The following is a 21,344-nucleotide window of genomic DNA, read 5'->3' as shown; positions in this document are numbered from 1 at the left end:
GCATCGCTCAGCAGCACTGATTATTTGTTCTAGAAAAGTAGCACAACCCTCCACTAGTCACTGAAACCGTACTTGGAGGCAGTCAATGCACCCCCGAAGAACTGCATTCAAGTTATCCAGCAGGTGCCAGCCCTTACATTAAGAATAATAGACTCCAAGAGGTACAGACGTTTAAGCTTTGCCTTTCTGCATTCTAATTATAAACAAGCTCATACAGACAGCCACCATAAATCCAATTATACTACACAGCTATGCAAGAGCCCAGCAATTAGTTTACAATCACGCAAAGCAATGGAATTTATTTGGCATTTTATCCAAAATTCAGAAAGCCAAAATAAGTATTTTCAATATGCTTTAAATCTTCCTCCAAAGATGAACAGCAAAAATAATAGAGTTTTCTTTTATCAATTGGAAACAGTACTTCAGTTATTATTGCTTTTAATGGAGCTCTCTTTTTACCATCATGAGATTAGTAAGATGCATGAGCTTTTGTAGAAATCTTACATCTATTTTCATCCTGAACTGTGGCCATATCAGGAGCACCTGAATGTAATCAGAGCTGGAGGGTGAAACATTTGAGCCACAGATCTTCCAAACTATGACAGAAATCCTTTACCTCTCAAGAACCAGGAGGCCGTTGAAGCTCCCTCTCCCCTTTTTATGATGAGATGTTTACTCTTCAGAAAGTCAAAATAGGAACTTCAAGGGCACATTAATACATCAAAAAGGAGCAGTAAATAGTCTGTTTTGAGGGAATGGTTTATATCCAGAGAAAAGTATAGCAGATGGCTATTTCCACAGAATGAATTCCTAGCATTGCATTTATCATCGTTTAACAATCTGCTGTTCTGTTGTAAATGCATCCTAGACAGCAATTTCTGTATTGGTTTTTGATCAACATCTTGATTGTGGTTGTAAGCAAGGAACTGATCACATTTGCAGCAAGGCACCAAAAGCCTAGGCAGTACTTGCAGAAGGAAAGGGAAAAGTACTTGATTAGACAGAGAAGTAAAGAAAATTAGATAAGAGCAAAATCAATGTGGAAAAATGGAGAAAACTGCGGGACATTCTGTCAGTGTAAGAAATAATCTCCCCGATCTTTCCTTTCAAAAAATAACAAAGTATTTCAAGCTCACTTCTTCCCACAAAAATCTGACCTAAGACCCAACTGGTAAAAAAAAATCTATACATTGAATTCAGCTTCAAGCTCTCCCAAGTTTGTACTAAAAAATTATCTAAAATTCCAGTACACCTCATGCACAAGTCAGAAGGATTTGCCTCATAGTTTACCTCCTGCTGAACTCACCTTACGGAATTAAAGTCTACAACAATTTGGAGTTACATACCAAAGTTATTTTAGTAATTGAATGTTTAGATAGAGACAATTCTTCAGGCTAGAAAACCTACCTTGCTGCGTGACTGCTGTGGAAGTGGGGACACCTGCTTGATGCTGGTTTCCTAAAGCATTCAGAGCGTTCTGAACAGTTCCTGCTTGGGAAACCGTCTGCATGACTACTGGGCCCTGAGGTCTCAAATACTGCTGACCAGGTGCTGATACAATCTGAAGAACACTTCCTGCAAGGGAAGTTTTTAAAAAATGAAGTTGGACAGAGCAGGAAAGAATAACTAGTATTCTCTAGCAAAAGATACTACTGTTACAAACTGATCATTATGGTGTCAAACTGTGTTAAATTTTCCCAGACAAGTTCGTTACATCAATCTGATTTAAAGTTCCCTAATATCTGGCAGGAGGGAAACACCCAAGTCTTCATAGTTACAGAGGTATTTCACATTGTAAAGTTATCATTCTAAATCCAGGTATTTTATATGGAATTCAGATGAAGCCAAACCAAAAAAGTCCTCACTTAGCATTCCCTCTATTTTGTCACGATTTCCAGGTCCTCCTGAATTTGGCAACACACACACCACCAGCAAGGGACATTTGGGGGCAAAACATACTGTCAGTAGAGTATTCAGGTCAGGGTAATACCTGAGCCAAAATTCAGAGGTACACCAATCCTGAAGTTTTATTTACACCATTTCAGAACAAACAAAAAACATCCTCAGTTTTGTCTGTTTCTGCCTATCAGGGAGTGCATCTGAAATACTGCCTCACCTTACTTTAGCTGTATTGTACATATGTGAAAACAAATGTGAAAAAAATGTGAAAAAAAGTAATAAAATCTTGAAACACAATACAGAAAAAGAAAGTAACCGTGTCTTTCATTTGATAGGTATTTATATTTCAAAACAGAGCTACCTTATTACCCCTGTCTCACACTGAGAACAGGTAGAACAGAACAGCACGAGCAGTGGGGATGGAGAAACCTCCTTCACGTATAACAACACGGAACACGCTGCCCATATCAAAACATGAGCACTCTTAAATAACAGAAAACTCCCTTAACAAGTACCTTGTAACTGCAAGGGCTGCCCCGCAGTGAGCTGGCGAAGTTGACTATGTGATAAAGTGAACTTGTTCCCTTGGAACTGCAGTGTTACAGGGGTCTCTGGCTGAGTGATCCTGCCTTGTGCTCCTGCTATAGAAGCCAGCTGAGCTATTTTTACTACCTCACCACCTGTTAAGGAGGGAAACAGGCATTAAAAAAAAACAACAACAAAGTGGGAGGCAGGTTGTTCAATATTCACAATTCTAAATTTTGGTTAGTACACTGGTGCTGAAGCGCCTTCCATGCATAATTACACTTAGTGCATCAAAAGTGTCATACAGAAGTTAAGCAGGTATTGCTTTCTGTATTTGTTGGACAAACTGGAAAAAAGCTGATTGTTTAAAGGGTAAGAACATCAACATTTTAGAAGTTACCACTTTCATTAGCAAAAAAGTTAAGAGCTACCTGAAAACTCATGTGACACTTTGTAACAGAACGAGTATAGACATCAAAGTGATTCTCACTGCCTTTTCAAGAGCAGGAAGGAAGGTTTAAGGAAGAGGCAAAAATGTTCACACCTGTGGCACTGTAAATACATGTTTGAAATGGCCTGAAATTTGCTGATGAGACATGATTTATATTCAGTGATCTGCGCTTAGACAAACCAAAAAGCTTTAAAGTGGCAAGGACCAAGCTTTTTGTAATTTAAATGTAGAAAGGTTAGAGGCATTTAGGCATTACGTTTTAGGATATTGAGAAAATATCGGTGTGAAAATTTAGCTTTTGTAAAGGCAGTACGTTACCCCAGAGATAAAATTAATACATCAATGCTCAGTACTCTATACACATGCTAATAGGCAGTGCACATACAACCTTGAAGCAAAGCCTCATCGCTTTTCTCTGCCTAACAGTTGCGACACTCCTCTCTGCGAGAGAGGCCTTTAGCAGATGGATTAGTGTTTAACATGAAAGGAATAATTAGGACAGAGCTAAAACATTTGGTCTGAAGGAAGTCTTGCCAGCAGAAGAAACATGCAGAAACAGGAGATTAAGTTGACACCACTAATGTATGTCCACAGCAATTCTATTGTTTCTTATCCAATTTTTGATTTTCCTTGGTCATAAACAACGTACTGAGCAAGGCTAATCAGAAGAGTGAAAAAAAAACAACGATTCTGTACACATTTTAGGGTGCCTAGTAACTTAACCTCGTTGTAGTACAAAGGTGGGAGAAACCTTGAAAGGGGAGGCCACTTACTAGGCAACCGTGCCTGGGCCTGGGAGGTGAGTACCAGCCTCTGAGGCAGCACACTCTGTTGGACGGGGTGCGGGGGGGCCTGCGGCTGGGCCTGGCCCAGCGGCTGCGCCTGCGCGGGCGTCTGGCCCCGCGGTTTCACAGGGTGGGCTGTGCTAGTTGCTGTGGTGAAGGTCGCTGCGGGCTGGTGTCTTGGAGCACTGGTGGAAGCCTGAGTTGTCTGAAACTGTGCTGCTGCAGCTGCAATCAATAAGGGTTGTTTGTGCAAGCTGTTAGAGGTTTTAACTCCACTCTTTTAAACAACCTGCATTAAAAAGAAACCTTCCAACAGGATATTAAAACAGCTACAGGAACAGTTTGTCCTTACAGACTGGGATTTCTAGCCACGCCTCTTACTCCAGCCTACTTTACAGCATTACAGATTTGGAAAGCATCGATTAAAGGTTAAATAAATACACAATAGGACCGTACATCCCTGTCTTTGACAGAACATTACCCGCGATTGAGGTTTAAATACCAACTGTGCCATATTTACTCCGCAAGCTAACACTTAGGTTACATAAAGCTTAGTTTTGCATTATACCAGCAGATCATACTGTAGAAACTAGCCGGGCAATTTACTGGCAATTAGTCTGTTGGTATTTTTAAGCCATTAGTATTCTAGACCATTAAGCTTGAGGGAAAAGGAGTTCTATTAACAGGCTGGCTGTTATCCGCCTACACAGAGGTTCGGGTGACCAGCCTAGCACCAGCTCCATTACCTTGACTGGAAGACACTGTAGATATGGGTGATCTTCCTCGGACCTGTCCCTGCTGAGTCACCGTCGCTGTGGTCACCGTGCGCTGCACTTGAGTGCTTGGGAAAACTACAGTCCTGCCCTCGGGTTTCTGACCGTACTGAACGGGTTGAAACAACCTGAAAAGAATATGAAAAGTTAAAGCCTACAGGAAGATAGCAGTTTTAGCCTTTAAAAATAATTTCTATCACCAGAGGAAAGTATAAACCAATCACATCAGATGCTAATCTTTCTATCACAAATGGCTGAAGCTGCCAAGACCCATCACTTCAGCAAAGTTCACGCACAGACATGCTACAAAGCCTGTGGTGACGCAAGTCGAGGCGGACTGAAAACACACTATGCGTGCGTGGCTGGGTTCGGGCAAAATGACAAAATGGCCTTTATTGTTTATACAAATTACTTATATATCTTAGTACAGGTGTCGGACCCTGGTAGGTTTTTGTGTCCTTCTTGCTTGCTATTTGCCGTAGCTGTAGGTGCCCGTACGCTGCGGTTCTAAGTTCCGGTTCTTCACATCCTGTTCACATACCTGACATGTTTGTGGCTGTCTTAAAGGTACACGGCTAAGTCTTTGAAGTCAACTAACTCGTCTGCAGACCCATTGCAGACCCCAACAAAAGCTGTTTTGCTAAGTCCAAGAAAGAAGAAAGCTTCCATTGCTGTGCATCCAGCTTATGCAGGATGCACCAAAATGACAGCAAACAGCTTAAAGAGTCTAGCCCAGTATCTGGAAAAAGAATGGGACGCTCCTATCATTTTCCGAGAGCCATCAACATGCCAGCAGGTCATCAAGCAGCTCCTCTGCACCAGAAAAAACATTTCACGTTACTCTGAAATCACTACTTCACTAGGAGATAAATGCTCTTAAAAGATTTACTGCTATAAAACTTCCTAATGTCCCCTATAACACTGCAAATCCAGCTTACTCTTGAAGAATCATCTCCATGTTCATTTTGCAAAACAACGACACTAATTTGCCATAAACAAGGACCCCAAGAATAAAATTCATCTGCTGGTGAAATAAAAACTATGGGAAATTATTAAGAAAAAAACCTGAAGTGGAATTGTACACCTTACAGAACTATTAAAATAGATTCCCTATTTTCAAGGGTAAACAAGAAAGCAACAGAATAATAAAACACAAAGTCAAGCCTGAGGTTTTCTGTGAACCACATTACCAAAGATGCAGACAGAACTCTGTACACATAACAACAAAGCTATATATTCCTCCTGCACTTCTGGCTTAAAAGGAGGGTAGTTGTACATACCTGCTTGGTTTGAGTTTCACTGGGTTGGGCCTAGCCGGTGGCGGAGGGGAGCTGTAGATTTCTTCAATCAACTTTCTAGTAACCTTTTGTTTTGGCAACATTTGTGCTTCATAATGAGTCATTTTGTTTTCCATTCCAATGAGATCAAAGAGAGACAGGTCGGATTCCTAGGAACATTGTAAAATAAGGTTTATTTTATGTGATGACCCAAACAGTTAAGTCCTCTCTATGTTCTATACTGAATTCACTTTCTATATTTTGCTTTTCAACTTGAAATAAGTGCCAGAAGTTTAAAAAGTAAACTATTAATTATTAGCCAAAACTGTCTAGAAACTTTGGAAATATATCTTAAACCGATAGTCCCATTTTAAGCATCAGCAACAAAAGAAAAGGACTTGAAATCATTAGCCAGTTACAGAATTCAAAGCAAGGCACATCTAACAATTCATCATACACCACGATTGCCAAAGAATTAAGTAGAACTCTTAGGTGTGTGTTGATTATCGAGCTCAAATGCCAAACAATAAAGGCTTGCATATAATTTAGGAGTAGAAAAATATGAAGGATAGAAATAATAACCAGAAAGATCATCTTGCCCACTCCATTATTCATACTTCTCTCTCCTGCAATTATTTCCTATGATTACCTCAAAATGGGGATTACTTCTTTAGTGGTAACACAAATAGCAGTATTCAAATGGAGTGACAGAAGCATACTGACTTAGTCATTGAATCAGCATTTACTCTTATGTGAAAAAGAGGAAGTTTTGCTCTCCTTTAGCTACTGAAAGCAGAAAGAAAATTACCGAATGCCATAAATAAGCACTGCACTACCCAGAGTGGTTTCAGTGTTGCAAGACTCCTGCAAACAGGAGTACAATGAAATCAAAGCTCATTTCTCTTTGACCAAGTAGTTAACGAAAAATTACTGATTACAAGCCACTTGAAAAGCTCAAACTACTATTACAAAAAAAGAGATGCAGCAAGTATGCACCTGGTAGGCACAGTTATGGAATAGTGAATTCCTTCTATTTATAAACTCCAGGTACACTTACAATGTGTATAAGAAAACAATATTAAGTACTGACATTCTACAAGGGCAGTAAGAGAGGAAAAAAAAGTTTACTTATCTACCCACCTTCCAAATATCCCTTTCTAGGGCACTCAGTACCAGAGATGCAGTTCTGTATTCCAGTGTTTCTGATACGTAAGAGGTACTTGAAAACCGGGGGTTTATCAGATCAGGGTGATTACAAATCCGTTGCAGCTGCATCAGGACATGCAGAACACTGATGAAGTGTCCACTTTTGAGGGCTTCTTGTGTTCTACCAAATAATTTATACAGAAATACATTGATTTAAGTACAGCTTTTATGGAGATATCCCTAAATAAGCAGGGTGAGAACGTGCAATGTAGTATGTCTTGCAAAAGTCTTAAAACAAGCTTTGATTTTACCTGGGTCTTTCTAGAGCATTTTAAGTAACACTGTACCAAACGTAAATTTGGAAACATGAAACTTAAGGACCAGTGCTACCTTACAGTCAAATATGACCTAACCAGGTCCCTATCCTCTACTGGATTCCTTTCTTTTCTGTTCCATCTCTGCATCTATCAATAACCACCCGTTATCACAGCACAGGGAAAAGGGTGGGTGTGAGAAGAAACACCCTGGACTTTAAGAAACAAAGAGCCACTCATTAGACAAATTTTAAAACAAAATAGGTGCAAAGCTGACCCTTACAACTTGATTTTTAATTTCCAGAGGTAAACGTATGTTTTTCATTAGGCCCACAGCATCACTTGCCAGCAATTTTAGTTTACAACGTAATCATACTCTTTTCACTGGTCATAAAGGAAAAATTCAACAGAACACTAAAACACTTCCAACCACGACAATCATTTATCATCTCACTTAAGTACCAAAGATAACAGCATTTTTTATTTACTGTTTTAACTCCTTACCCTGGTTGTAATATGACATCTTCATACATAGCTTTTTGTCGACTAGAAAGACGACACTTTAGCACATGTTCGTATTTCTTTGTTAGCTGCTTTTCAACATCTCTCTTTGATCTTCGCAAAATAAATGGCTGAATCATCTGAAACATTGCATAATTGAGGGGGAAAAAATTCTCACTTCAAAGATGCAGTTTACAAGAGGAAGCTAAACCTATTCGCACCTAACATATTTGACGTGATAAACCTCATATGCCATACATAATCATACTGCTATGCACACAGTTGTATAGGCATTAATTTGTTCTTTAATTTCTGCCTGTTATGCTTCAAAATCTGAGCCTTGTATTCTTTTTTAAAAGAAATCCCCATACTATTCTGGTAGCAGAAATCCTTGCTTTCAGCAGGACTTTCTGTCTGAACTGAATAAAGTATTAAGGAAGGCCAGGAATTTTGAGTTGAACCACATCTTTTCATTTCTTCCCCTTCCCCACCCCCACCCCACCCCAAACAGCTTAACTACTGTAGTAGGACAGATGAGAAAAAAAGACAACATACTCTGTGTAACCTGATGACCAGTTTATGGCAATAATCCTGGTTCTCCTCATTAGCTGCTTTTACTGGAAAATCTAAATAAGGTCTGGAAATTCCCGGAATCAGAAAATGTACCATGGTCCACAACTCCATCAGCGTGTTATGCAGAGGAGTGTCTATCAGAAGCAAACGATGCTGGCTGTCAATAAGAAGAGAAAATTTTTAACCAATACAGCGTTTAGCTAGTATCATTATGAAAAGGACACCAATATTCAAACACCATTTACTGTAGTTTTAGGTTTGTCAGATACACAGAAGAAATAAGTCATGCTAATAAAATTAAATCCAGGAAAAATTATCTTTTTAATTCTGAATATACTACCAAACTAGCTTCCTCATTGCAGAGTATCAGAACATACAAGGGGATCTGTTTGGGAGCAGAGTACCAGCAAAGAAGAGTTACAGTGTTATGACAGTGGCAAAAAGATCCAGAACATGTCTCTGAATCCTGATTGTTTCAGCTAAAGGCACCTCTGTACAGGCATGTTGCACAGGAATTTGGGCAGAGCAAATCAAGGTTTTTTAAGAGTTTTCTGTGAAGAAGAAAACGGTGTGACACGAAAAGACAAAACCCCACTGCCAGCAGGAAAACAATTCTCTGCTCCATACCTGCGGAGACTGAAAAGTGCCTCCCAGTGCTTCTCAGTCATGTTCTTTATTTGTTGCATCTCATCTACTACCAAGTATTTCCATCGCATTTTCATAAATGCTGGGTGGCCTTTGAACAGCTGTTTGTAGGAAGTGATGCACACATTGAAGCTGTTGGGTTCTGCCCATTCCTACAGAAAAGGAGACAATGAGACAGAAAAGCTAGGGCAGAACTCTCAAGTATCTTACAACCAGCTGTTTCTTCACTAAGAACAGAAAGATGCTATGAACAAAAGCATTCTAAAAGACAGTCTTGGACTTGGTCTTCAAACTATAGTCAATTCAGAAAGCAGGTTAAATAGTGCTCATATTGCTCAATACCAAGGAGCTACAAAAATACCTTTGAAAATCTAGAATCGTTAGGTGTGAATCTCTTCGTAAACCAACTTGTAGCATTAAAAAGCCCTAATACCCCATCAGGGTGTAAGGAACATACAGATAAGTTAAAGGTCTTGCCATCTAAAATGCTAAATACAACAGTGTAAGAGTTGCAAAATACAGTCATTACCTGTCTTTTTGCCCTAAGTTCCCTTTGGCTGCCAAAGTAGAGCAGTATTTTCAACCCCGGGCACCAGCGTTTCAATTCCAGCTCCCATTTCAGTATGTTACAGCTCCGTACAACAACAAGGTGAGGGCCCCAATTACCTACAGAAGGGGAAACACGGCAGTTAACAGCAGAAAAAGAATCCTGACAATTCATGTGGCTTATGTTCTCCCCTGACTTTTTAAGTGCAGTGCGCTAAATTCATCGTTAGAAGTGAAATCCAGTAACAAGTATTTTAATGACTAATCTATTCTTTATTATTTTTCAGAACTCAAGTACCCTTTGTGCACCTACTACCTATTTTTCTCTCAATTACATCAACTGCTTGAATAAGAGATACTACCTCCACAACAAGCTTTGCCTTACTTACAATCTTAAACCATCCTCAGTACAACAATACTATTGTTAACACCTGAGATGATATACAAAACATACTTGTCCAATTGTTCGCATTTACTCCTCAAATTTACCTATCTGTGGCCATATGGTCATTAAACAATTTGTAAGGCTTTTTATACTAATAAACTAGGCTTCAGAAAAGTTTTGTCACCTAGAAAAAAAAAAATGTTCAGCAGAAAAACATGTGACCTTAGGCTACAATTAACAAAGATAATGCTGGACCGGTACCTAAAAATGTTAGGCAAATGAATTTACCTTCATTACAAGCCAAGTGGGCAAAAAAGGCGATAATTTGTACTGTTTTTCCAAGCCCAGCCTCATCTGCCAGAATGCCGTTTAGATTCTTCCTGTACAGCTTTGCCAGCCAGTCCAGCCCAATCTTCTGATACTCTCTGAGAGGCCCATATAGAAGCGATGGAGTATTGTATTTTACCTGTAATATGAATGATTTGATAACCTTTTTTCTGAGTTAATTTCATGGAGCATGTCATAAAGCATAACCGTTCTATAGATTGCAATAAATGTTTTCTAGTTATTGAACTGTTGCTAAAATCTGTGAAATTGTGAAAAAAGCATTATTTATGTAAAAGTAAGCACACACAGTAGCAGAAAATAGGGAGTCTTACCGCTGTTGTTATCCTAGAGCTGCCTTTAGGTAACAGCATTTCTGCTGCGGCAGCAACTTCTGCTATGTCTCGCATATGCTTCTTTGGAGGACTTGACCTGTCTATACCCTTGTACTGGTCAATGCTGAGAAGGGAGTCTATCAGGACCACTTCTTTCTGAGGACTTTCCCTATCAGAGATATGGTCTTCCATTTCTACGAGAGAAAAATTACACTGGCATTTAAAATAAATGTAAGTGGCAGTTGCACAAAGGAACTGTGATACCTAGAATCCAGACAGGGGTCTAAAAGGCGGCAGCTAACTTTTCTAAAAACAGTTCTATGGTTTTCAAGCTAGTCAAGCTAAAATGACAATAGCTTAAGCTCAGGATCACATACGTGTTCTGGACATTCACACTAGCTAGGTTATCATGACCATTATCTTTTCAGAACTTCTAGGGAGGTCCTCCCATACTACTCAAAACCTATTTTCAAATATGTAATTCTGTCATCACATTAGTACAGCACAGATGGCAACTGTGTAATAATAGCTAGCTATGAAGTGTGCTGTTTAATTCAGTGCAGAGAGGCTCTTCTATGGCTATTTGTTCCTAAGAATCTCACACATTGACTTTTAAGACAGACAAACACTACCTTCTTTTCATAAACTGAGAAATGGGGGGGAAAAAACAACTTCACAGACCATTAAACAAACATATTTAGTAATAACAGGAATAAATCTAATTTTTTCTAATGATCATTCCACTTAGTGAGAAAGCCACTGTACTTTCTATTCATTCTTGTATACCACATTCTTCTTCACTTAAAAAATAAAAAACATTTTAAATGTGATTCATTCAATATTTGTTTTACCTTAGTATAAAATGTCTTTTAACAGAGACCTGAAGAGTCAATCAACTTCTCCTTGTAAGTCAGCACAACTTCTTCTAAACAAAAAGTAATTTACCTTCCTCACTGCTATCCTCCTCACTGTCAGGCTTCGGCTGGGGCCAGTAAAAATTTTCTGCAAAGGCACCTTCATACATCTTTAGCAAATCTTCCAGAGGCAATTCAGCTGAAGGTCATTAAAGGATATAAGTTTAAAAATATCAAAACTTCTATCAATAAATCTATCAATAAATACCATTGTTTTTAATCTCATTACATTCTTCACAACTGTATAAAGCCAGTTCACCTTTCAGAAGTTAATTAAGAGGTAATTATTAGGTGGATGATGGCAATATTCATTTAATAAATAATAAACCTTGAGACTACAGAGAACACTTGGCATTACACCAAGCAGTCTGCTCACCCAGCTCGATTTTTACTATATTTCAAACCCACAGTAAACCACTTGTTGGGGAGGTAGGGGCATCAAACCCAGCCAAATGGAAAACAATTCCCAGCTGGAAAACAATTCAAGACTTCAGTTTCAGAACTGAGCTGTACCTCAACCCCGCTAAACAGTTTCTCCATGATGCCTTGTCTGATCTGTTGAAGCAGGAATGTGCATGCTGGCGGTGGCCAGTCCATCAGGAAACATCCTCATTAGGAACCTGGCTGACTGGCCAAGAGTTATAATCCCTCCAACTGGCCAGCTGGCTCCAGCAGCTAAGCTGCCAAACAGACCAAACACGCAGATTTGGAAACTGCATATTAATTGCCTGGAAGTCTTGGCTTAATGGGACACTTGCCTCTCAAAATCAGCAAGGTTCTTACCACAAGTGAAGTGATTCCTGTGGGACACTTTGCATACATCAATCTCAGCATAGCAGTTATTGTTATGTAGCTAACGAAAGCAAGCTGCTAGCCAGAGCGTTGTCCCTTCAAGTATTTACACACCACCACCACCCAAGATGAGCACTTCAGGGCCCATTCAGACGTATCAGGTGGGTCACAAACACTTGTGAGATACTCCAGACAGCTGATGATAAAATGCCCATGTCCAATCTGATACACTTCTGTTCTTAACTGTTTATCATGCACTCCTAGAGCTTAGGTTCAGAGTCTTTCGGTGTGAGGTTTTAAAGAAATGCAGTGCTTCAGTAGAAAAAGCCACCCTGCGTGGTCACTAGTTAAGTATGCAGACCGCTTTATGAAGTACAGATGTACATCATCATCCCATAAACTCACTGCTGCAGCTTTCCAAACAGAAAAATTAGGGATTACACATGAATGAATGTCTGAATGCATCCAGTTTCTTATCTATAACCCTATTTACAACCACAGTAACTGCTGTGTGTTTCCACCTGTTGTTTCAGAGCCCACCACAAAGAAGAATACACACCTACCTTCTTTGGCTAGATTAGATAATTCAGTTTGATGGTTTATGTTTCCTTCTTTAGCTTCTTGTTCTTCAATTGTTTCTTCTTCATCTTCAACTAAAATAAAAACAAATGCTAATCTTGGCACTCAAATCACACAATAATTCAGGACATCTGTAATTATATACTTCTGAAGCATACCAGCACAAAATATTTTCAGTTAGCAGCGTTCAAAAAGAATGAGAGGTGTATGGAAAACAAGTAAATCTGAAAGCAACTACAGTTAGAATGTAAAAGATAAAGCGAAAAGGAGAGAAGGACTTCTGCCTCAGGACAGAAGGCAGTCTTGAACTGTTAAGTGTTAGTTGGCAACTGCCACCAGAGACAGGTTATTCTGTAGCTTCAAACAGGGGACTTCCTTTGTCAGAAGCACAACAGATGTGATCACAAGAAAGGAACTAAAGTAGATGGGTTATTCAGTTTGAAATCCTCAAAAGAAGTTTAAGACCACTAGTAAGGTTTGAGGAGTGAAGGAATGAGGACAGAAAGAATTTAAATCCACCAACAATGATGCCAGTGTTTTTTCAGGGAAAATTGTATTTCCAAATTTACACTGAAGCTCTCTTAAGGAAAATTTACTGTCTAATTGAGTACCTAATCTCTCTAAGAAATGGATGAAGGTTGGCATTTGGTTTGTGAAAAGCACTGCATCCATACAGTAACAGACTGAAAGCCTGTGGTTTCAGGGTTTCAATATACAACTTATGTACTATGCTATAGATGCACAGTTTTGAAGTGACTTACCTTCCTCATCAGTCAAAGATGTGCTTGCCTTTCTTTTCCTTCCAGATGATGAACAACCCTAGCATTAAATAATTAAAATATTTAAAATCATAGAAAACAAAGTTAGGGAGGGGTTTTGATTATTTTTTTAAAGAAAGTAAAAAGTGCCTTGCAATTACAACAGCATTTGCTAACAGAAATTTAACACCTATTAGCATTTTCCTGGTCATGGAAAAAAAGATACTCTGCTTCTGCACTGCAGGCAGCGTGCAAGCAGCCACTTCAGGTGTTTGTGGTTGGGATCACTCAGGTCCAGCTGTGGCACAGAGCCATAGCACTCCTTCCCTTAAAAACACTACTGAGGTACAAAGCTTTTTACCCAGGTTGCAATCAAGGACTAAATGTTCCCTAGTCAATAAAAAAGGGATATGGCAGTGTTCACTCTCAGCTGTCCAGCATACTCGGCAGCATGGTTTAGCCTGTGCAAGTTAACGCTCGCAGACAGCGCTAGGCTGCAGTCTGCCTGGTGAGACACGCTGAAGCTTGGCTCTAACAGGAAATTCAGATGCAGGCGTTCTGCCTGGTGAAAGGGCAGCATTTCGGCACATGTGCATCAGCTGTGACATGCCAGATGGCTCAGGGTCTCAAGAACAATCCCTCGCCCATTTTTTTCCAGTTGCTTAGATGTAGCCAAGGATGTCCTAGCACACATTTCGTCTAGGGCAAAAGATAGTTCATTCAGTTTGATCGATTCTGTGACATACACCTACATCTCTCACAAGATAAATCACTGTTGAACAGCTGAAAACATGCTTTCAAGCCCCACAGAGTTTACCCCTGGTTACAGTAGACCAAACTCTTGCCCAAAACAAAGTCTGGCAATTAATTTGTACATTTTTTTGGTCTTGCAATCTTAGAATAAGTGAATCAAACCCACTGAGTAAGCATGAATTCTTCCTTTAAAAAACACGTATCAACTGCAATCCCCTTCCCCATTAAAAGTTGTGCTTTGTAACCAGAAAAAACGGTATTTGTGCTTATGACTATATGGTCAATTGACAGTAACTAGACAGATATCTGCTTATCACCATTGTATACGTAAGGAAAATATTTCTCATTTATCAAAACTTTTTTCACGCAGGTAGTCATATTTAAAATGATGTTATGAGTTTTTTAAGAAACAGGAGGACCTACCATTTCACTTTCTTTTTCCAATAAAAGGTCTTCTGCAGGTTTTGTATCCTTACCTGGAAAATTATTATACTTGATGTATGCATTAGTCACTTAGCAACTTTATGTTTCTTACGTGAAGTTTTAAATTCATTCAACATAAACCACAAGAATATTAACAAAATCTAGTACAAAACCAAAAAAAACCACCCTGTAACTCATAGTTCAGGTCTGTTTACAACCTATTATTAGCATCTCGCAATTCTACCACCAACAAGATTAAACTTCACTCAGTGAAGTTATGTAAAACAACAGCATCAGAATTCATACTGGATTTCCTATGAAATGGAATATAATTACCTTTCCTTGAAATTCTCTTTAAATTCAAAGCTTTTTTCCTTTTCTCTTGAAATTCTATTTGCAGTTTGATTTCAACAACCTGAAATGTAAATCAAGTCTAATAAAGCACTTACATTTTATAAATAAATTCTGAAGATGAGAAAAACAGTATGACTTGCACAAACATTAGTAATTCAGCTTTTTACCTGTTCAATGTTAGACCAGAAGTATTCTATTTCTCTAGCAATTGATGCAGCAATTCGCCTTAACTTGTTTTGTTCTTCCCTTTTAGCTCGCTCTTCATTAAGTTTCTTTTCTTCATGATAACGAGCCACAGTTCTTACCATCTAAAATACCACGAGAGAATACCAAATTCAGTTACCTCAAAATACACATCATTGCATTTCTTAAGATCATAGTGGTTATCAGCAGCCAGATGTTGACCTTAGGTTTACAACAGGGGTCCTCAAACTACGGCCCGTGGGCTGGATACGGCCCCCCAGGGTCCTCAATCTGGCCCCTGGTATTTGCAGAACCCCCCCCGCCCCCCCCCCACTGGGGGTTGGGGTGGGGGGGAAACCAAGCAGCCACAGATGACTTCCTGCCACTTCATCTGTGTACCGGCCCCCTGGTTAAAAAGTTTGAGGACCCCTGGTTTACACACATAGCACTTACCTCCAATATTTCTATTTCTTATCATGCCAGTAAAACAGACATGAAACTCAAAGGAAAAAAAGAAAATACAAAAAACGTAACTAAGCAATCAAGTAGGAAACTCTTAATTCACTAGTCTCTCACAATACAAAAATTAGGGAAAAAAATCTACTAAAATTAGAAGCAAACACACAAAAGAAAACTTTTTTCAGACAGTACATATGAAATCATAGAAATCACACCACAAAATGTCAGAGACCAAAGGTAAAATAGTTCCAAAAGCGTACATACATGAGTGAAAGACCAGTCAATGGCTGTTAAAGACTGACTTGATTGCAATCGTTAGCTCAGAAGTTTGGAGTGTACTGCCGGAGGAAGGATCATTTCACATCTGCCCTTCCTGTTTCTCCTACTCTTAAAAACCTACCATTGGCCACAAATGGAGTAAGTGCTTCAAATCCAGATGTAAATTATATTCAAAACACAGATCTTTGTTTTACAAAATGGTACACCTATTTGAATGCTTTGCTTATAAGGAATAGAGTTCTGAGTTTCCATCATTTCAGAATATACAATAGAATACAACATGGCAACTTAAACTAATGACCTGCAGGTGCTCTCTTCCATTATCCCAAACTGGTCACAAATGTATCAAAGGAAGATGCAACATTGCTGGAACCCATAGAAAACTCTTGCTTATTATAAACAAACAGATTTTAAATATTTCATCTCATACCACCCCATTTTTCATTCCATCACTGCCTTAATTATTCCCACTGTGCTGCTCTCCTCCCCTATGGAAAGAGTTCTCTACCGTGTTTCCACTGCTGTCCTTAGAACTCCAGGTTTCTCCATCTTTTGCCGAGATTAAGAAAGAAGAATTAGACAGATGATCACATCCAATGGAAGTTTTTTTACAAAATTCTGTATTTACTCTCCATTGAGAGGGAATAACTGATCTGTGAGACAGGCATGACAGCTATACTTTTTAAATATGACACAGTCAACATATTGACTGGGTCCCCTAAACAAGCTATTTGATTTCCAGAGGAATAAAATCCACAAAAGTCAAAACTGTTATTTGCATCCACAATTCATACAATTACCTAGTTCATTTCAAATACTACAATATTCAAAGCTGACAGCATGACTTCTCATTTAAGTTAAAAATCAGTGCCTTATATTCCCATCACTTCTATCTGTGGAAAAAGATTGTTTAAATAGCTTTGCTACCAAGCTGAGTGATACCAAGACTGATTGCTCTGAGTTCAAAAAATCTTTTCCAAATACCTTCTTAGCAGTTGCCATCTTCCACTTTCTCTCTTGGGCAAAATCAGTTGCCATCCACTGCATTTCTTCCAGCAAATAATCCCAGTGAGATTTTGATCTTGGAGCCTCCTGGAGTTTAGGCAGTCGCCTCAGGGACCATAAACCTTCCTTTCTCAGTTCTGCTATTCGCTGATGTATTTGATTTTCCTTAAAAATAAGTATGTACAGTTACAAGAAAGCTGCAGAATGCACATAAAATAGTAGCCAAACAGAAAAATTATAATTGCTCACACTTCATAAAAATAAATGATAGCAAACAAAAGGTGTAACACCATGACACATGCATAACAAGTATCAAACCTGAACACTGCATTAATGAAAAAATTACTGGACTAAATTAAACTTATACATAAAGGGAATCCTAGTACTTCCATCTGTATTACAAGACATACTTTGTTAAATAACAGGACAAAAAAGGTTCACCGAGCACCACAAAAAACAAGTTACAAGACATATGCAAACTGTAATCAAATGATCCTTTTTTTTATATATAAATTAAAATTGCAGATTTATTTATCCACGGAACATAAATACATCTTCATTATTAATACTGCTTAATTTTATTGGAAAAAAACTAGTTCTTTACGATGTTTCTGTTAAATAAGCAAAACACCTCCAGTTAGCCATAAAAAATAATGTTGCAGTCACCTCGAATGAACAGATAGAATCAACAGAACGAACACAAGAACAGTATGAAGACCAGGAAGTCTTCTTCAACTCCCCTGAATGCCCACAAAAGCAAATCTCAGTATGTAAAGCAGACTAAAAAAACCCACTGAACACACCACACACACACACCCAAAAAAAAAAAAAGCAAAAAAACCCCAAAAAAACCAATTTCACAACTCAAACACATCGCACATATTAACTGTTACCTGTGTATTAACTATTCTTAAGTTCTGGGGAAAACAAAACAAAACAAAATAATCTTACCAGCTTTACTTGCTCAGCAAGCTTGTCTTGAGAGTTGTCCTGTGGTAACACTGCAGCATTCTGAGCTGGACTTTGTGTTTTAGGTGCTGCCGCTACAGCTAAGCCTGGGGGTTTTGATGCAATAGGAGACAGGGACTTGTTAGTTGCTGGAGAGGTCCTGTTTGTTTGTACTGGATATGCAGAAGGTGGTGTTGTGCCTGAGATAGTTGCTGGCGCAACAGATGAGGTAGGTGGTAGCGTATTTGCCGTAAGACGCTGAGAAGGCTGAGCAGGATCTGCAGATGGTCGTGTCAGAGTTACAGTCTGCCCAAGAAACACATTCGTTAGCAACAAGTCTAGAATTCAGTGCTGTCTTCGTCTACACTACAGCAGAACATAATGCAGACTTACTTAATAAAAATTGTGCATCTGCATTTTTATAAGGAAAGGATTTAAGTGTCCAGTGGAATTTAAAAAATGAACATTTTTCATGTATTTTCAGAAAGATAATTTTCTTAGATTTTACTGGGCACTGAAACAAATATTTTCGCCTTAATAAAGTACACATACCTGTTGCTGTATTGTAGCCTGTGGCTGTGATGCTTGGTTTGATGTCTGTCCTTGCACATGGATTGCTGGTGGCACCTGCTGTTGAAGCGGTGCCGGAAGTGGAGCAGAAGTCAGGGGTACGCTTTGAGGCTGGATCTTCACCTGAATCTGAGGCTGAGCTGGAGATTCCACTATCTGTGGCTGCTGCTGCGAAAGCTGCAGTGCAGCTGGGAGAGACGTCATGGGGACATTTGCAGGTTGCAGTCTCCCAGGCAGCTGTGGCGGAGGTGTATGCAGACTCGCTGCGTTCTGCACAGGAGGGCCTTTAGATGGGTCATATTGTTGTTGACTCTGTTTCTGCCCAGTCAGCTGTACGGTTTGAGGAGTGGGAGGCATTCCACCTATAAAGCAAGAGCAAACACAGCACAGATGAAATTAAAACATTCAGTGCTCTTTACTGATATCAAGAGGAGATCAACTGCAAATAGACTCATTTCTTACTTACTTTGCCACAAGACACCATCACTTGAAAACACCACATCACAATCACAAAATAAATCACCATTACAATAAACAACAAAGTATTTCATGCACAGAACTGCAACTAAAATTTGGAGCACAGCAACTATAAAAAACCCATGTCATTACGTGTCTTCTGAGTTTCTTCTACACGATATTTAGTTCTTAACACATTCACTCTAACACATATTCTAAAGCTTGGCATGACTAATGAATAAAAATTTGTCATGATGTTGCAAATTAGGAGGCTTCCTTTTCATAAAGCATTGGCTCAGTTCCAGAATTCTCAGATTAGCCATTTTGCATCAGCACCTGTGACGTATTTCCATGCCCACATGCACCTTTGGAGCCCGTCACTCAGCTCCTTAAACAAACCAGGCATTGCATACCAAGTATTAATTTACATGGAGAAGTGTGTGGTGGGGCTAGGATCTTAGAAAGCTGGAAGCCCAAGTTTCTAGTCCCATCACTAACATCTCCTTGTTAAATTAATGTGCAATTGGCATGTGGTGACACAGTACCTTGTGCTGTTGGCATTAGCTGTTGAAGAGGAACTCCTGAAGCCACACCCGGGTGCTGAAAAACCATCCCATGACGGCCCACTTCAATTCGTGGTCTCTTAGACGAATCTGTGATATTCAAATTCCATTTATGGCATGGTATAATGGAATGGGTTCAATTTTACAAAGAAAACTACTACACATGATTCCAACATCAGCTCAGAAAGCTACGACTACTACACATGTGTAGCATTTATGAAGAACATGCTCCAAGGACAGAGTCCCTGTAACTTCAAGTTGGCCATCTCCAACCTTCTTAGCCAGAACAATCAACCTAACAATGTCTCCATGCCTGCCAAATCCAGTCCTACATATTGTGAGTGGAGCGTACCCGTCACATAGCACCATTCACAATAGATAGTCGCAAGGATCTGACAATTCCCAAGGTGAGGCAAAGCTGTATTTCAAGAGTTATAGAACAGTGGGCTCCATTCACTGCTGTTGGGGAGGAAAAAAAAAATAAATAAAAATAAAAGAACCAAAGTGAAATTCTGTCTGCGAAACATACCTGCTGGTGCAAGTGCCTGCTGTCTCTTAAAAGCTTCAATTTCTATGGTGCTCACAGTCCCCGTTACTGGAGTCCCTGTATGCGTTTGCTATTGGAAAAAGAAAACAAATCACAAAAATTCAATCTGCAGATAGTCTAACACCAAGATGTAATTTACAAACAGATCTAAAGAGGCCAGCTCAGAACAAATCCTTCACAATGAAGAAAACAAGTGTCATTCAATATCTACCATAAAGTTTTAGATGTCTGTAAAGCACAGATGCTCTTCATTGAGTTTAACTTTTAAAACAGTAACTAAACTGATAAAGTTGGTTACACATAATACACATCTACATTTTTTAAAAAGTGGTACCAAACCCATGAAAATGAGATATGTAAAAATTAAAGTTGCCAAACTTTTTTTTTTAAATAAATGGAAATTTTCATTAGTGTATTACCCTTCATCATTTGCATAATGCTGCAATGAAGTCAAAATGACATATTCATATAGTATATTGCTGCAATAAAAAGCTGACATGACAAAAACTAAACATTGTGACTTCATTACAGGATTAATTAGAAGGGAAATTAGATGAGGAAAGAGAATTTACGCATAAACTGTGTCATAACTAACAAGACACAAAAGTAAGAAATGAGAGTCAATACATTTGTGAAAGCTAATCCTTTTCACTCCATATGAAACATAAGTTACACACTAATTAACTTTCATCCTGAAGACAGCTTAAGTTTACTTGAGTCTCCACCACCACCACTCTCAGGATAGAGCTCCATGAGACTTAGCCTTGAAATATTTCAGGAAAAACTGCTAAGAGTCAGAAGATGGAATAAAAGAAACTCAGCCAATTCCAGTTTTCCAGATGCTCGGCTTGTACTTGTTTGCACAGCTGGAAAAACGAGCATCATGAAGAAACTCAATGCGGAGAAACAGTATTGCCATCAGGCTAATGTGACATCAGAGCTCATCAGAAATTACTAGACATTTTGTCTGAGGATACACATCACACAACTATGAATTAACAAGCCTGGAAGAGCACTACTGATACTGAGATGTGAAAGAAATTACTGGGGTTTGGTTCAGCAAGTTAACAGTTTAGCATCAGTAATATTACACAGTGCGTTAAAACTTTATTTTAGAATTACTACATTTAATATTGGCAATAATGGCAGAAAATATATCCTAGATAATCCTTTCAGCATCAAACTCCGATGGCAAACTCATATACAGGATTATTGAAGCAAACAAGTGTGGGTATATGATGATTTCCGTGCCCTTTGGGCCCTCAGCACTATGGGCTAGCAC

General features: G+C 39.0%; 1 protein-coding gene across 8 annotated transcripts in view; it reads right to left on the bottom strand.

Annotated features, from left to right (window-relative positions):
- The window catches only part of LOC308070174 (E1A-binding protein p400-like), a 49,818-nt gene that overhangs the window by 20,415 nt on the left and 8,059 nt on the right, over window positions 1–21,344 (bottom strand). For 6 of the 8 annotated variants that reach the window (XM_080403693.1, XM_080403696.1, XM_080403698.1 and 3 more), the window contains exons 3-25: window positions 20,045–20,132; window positions 19,498–19,605; window positions 18,479–18,858; window positions 17,930–18,232; window positions 16,958–17,143; window positions 15,220–15,360; window positions 15,035–15,113; window positions 14,699–14,751; window positions 13,526–13,583; window positions 12,749–12,838; window positions 11,425–11,532; window positions 10,480–10,673; window positions 10,109–10,286; window positions 9,419–9,555; window positions 8,872–9,041; window positions 8,227–8,401; window positions 7,675–7,811; window positions 6,851–7,037; window positions 5,714–5,880; window positions 4,407–4,561; window positions 3,649–3,885; window positions 2,415–2,579; window positions 1,408–1,575 (exon numbers count right to left, since the gene is read on the bottom strand). In XM_080403693.1, the coding sequence (XP_080259819.1) occupies window positions 1,408–1,575; window positions 2,415–2,579; window positions 3,649–3,885; window positions 4,407–4,561; window positions 5,714–5,880; window positions 6,851–7,037; window positions 7,675–7,811; window positions 8,227–8,401; window positions 8,872–9,041; window positions 9,419–9,555; window positions 10,109–10,286; window positions 10,480–10,673; window positions 11,425–11,532; window positions 12,749–12,838; window positions 13,526–13,583; window positions 14,699–14,751; window positions 15,035–15,113; window positions 15,220–15,360; window positions 16,958–17,143; window positions 17,930–18,232; window positions 18,479–18,858; window positions 19,498–19,605; window positions 20,045–20,132 (3,664 nt within the window). The remainder of the gene's footprint in view (window positions 1–1,407; window positions 1,576–2,414; window positions 2,580–3,648; window positions 3,886–4,406; window positions 4,562–5,713; window positions 5,881–6,850; window positions 7,038–7,674; window positions 7,812–8,226; window positions 8,402–8,871; window positions 9,042–9,418; window positions 9,556–10,108; window positions 10,287–10,479; window positions 10,674–11,424; window positions 11,533–12,748; window positions 12,839–13,525; window positions 13,584–14,698; window positions 14,752–15,034; window positions 15,114–15,219; window positions 15,361–16,957; window positions 17,144–17,929; window positions 18,233–18,478; window positions 18,859–19,497; window positions 19,606–20,044; window positions 20,133–21,344) is intronic. The other 2 variants (XM_080403700.1, XM_080403699.1) reach the window with 2 other exon arrangements.

Source organism: Falco punctatus (assembly GCF_963210335.1).
Source record: "Falco punctatus genome assembly, chromosome: 1".
NCBI classification, from domain to species: Eukaryota; Metazoa; Chordata; class Aves; order Falconiformes; family Falconidae; genus Falco; species Falco punctatus.
The sequence above is the reverse complement of the archived record's forward strand: the minus strand, read 5'-3'. Positions and strand labels throughout refer to the sequence as shown.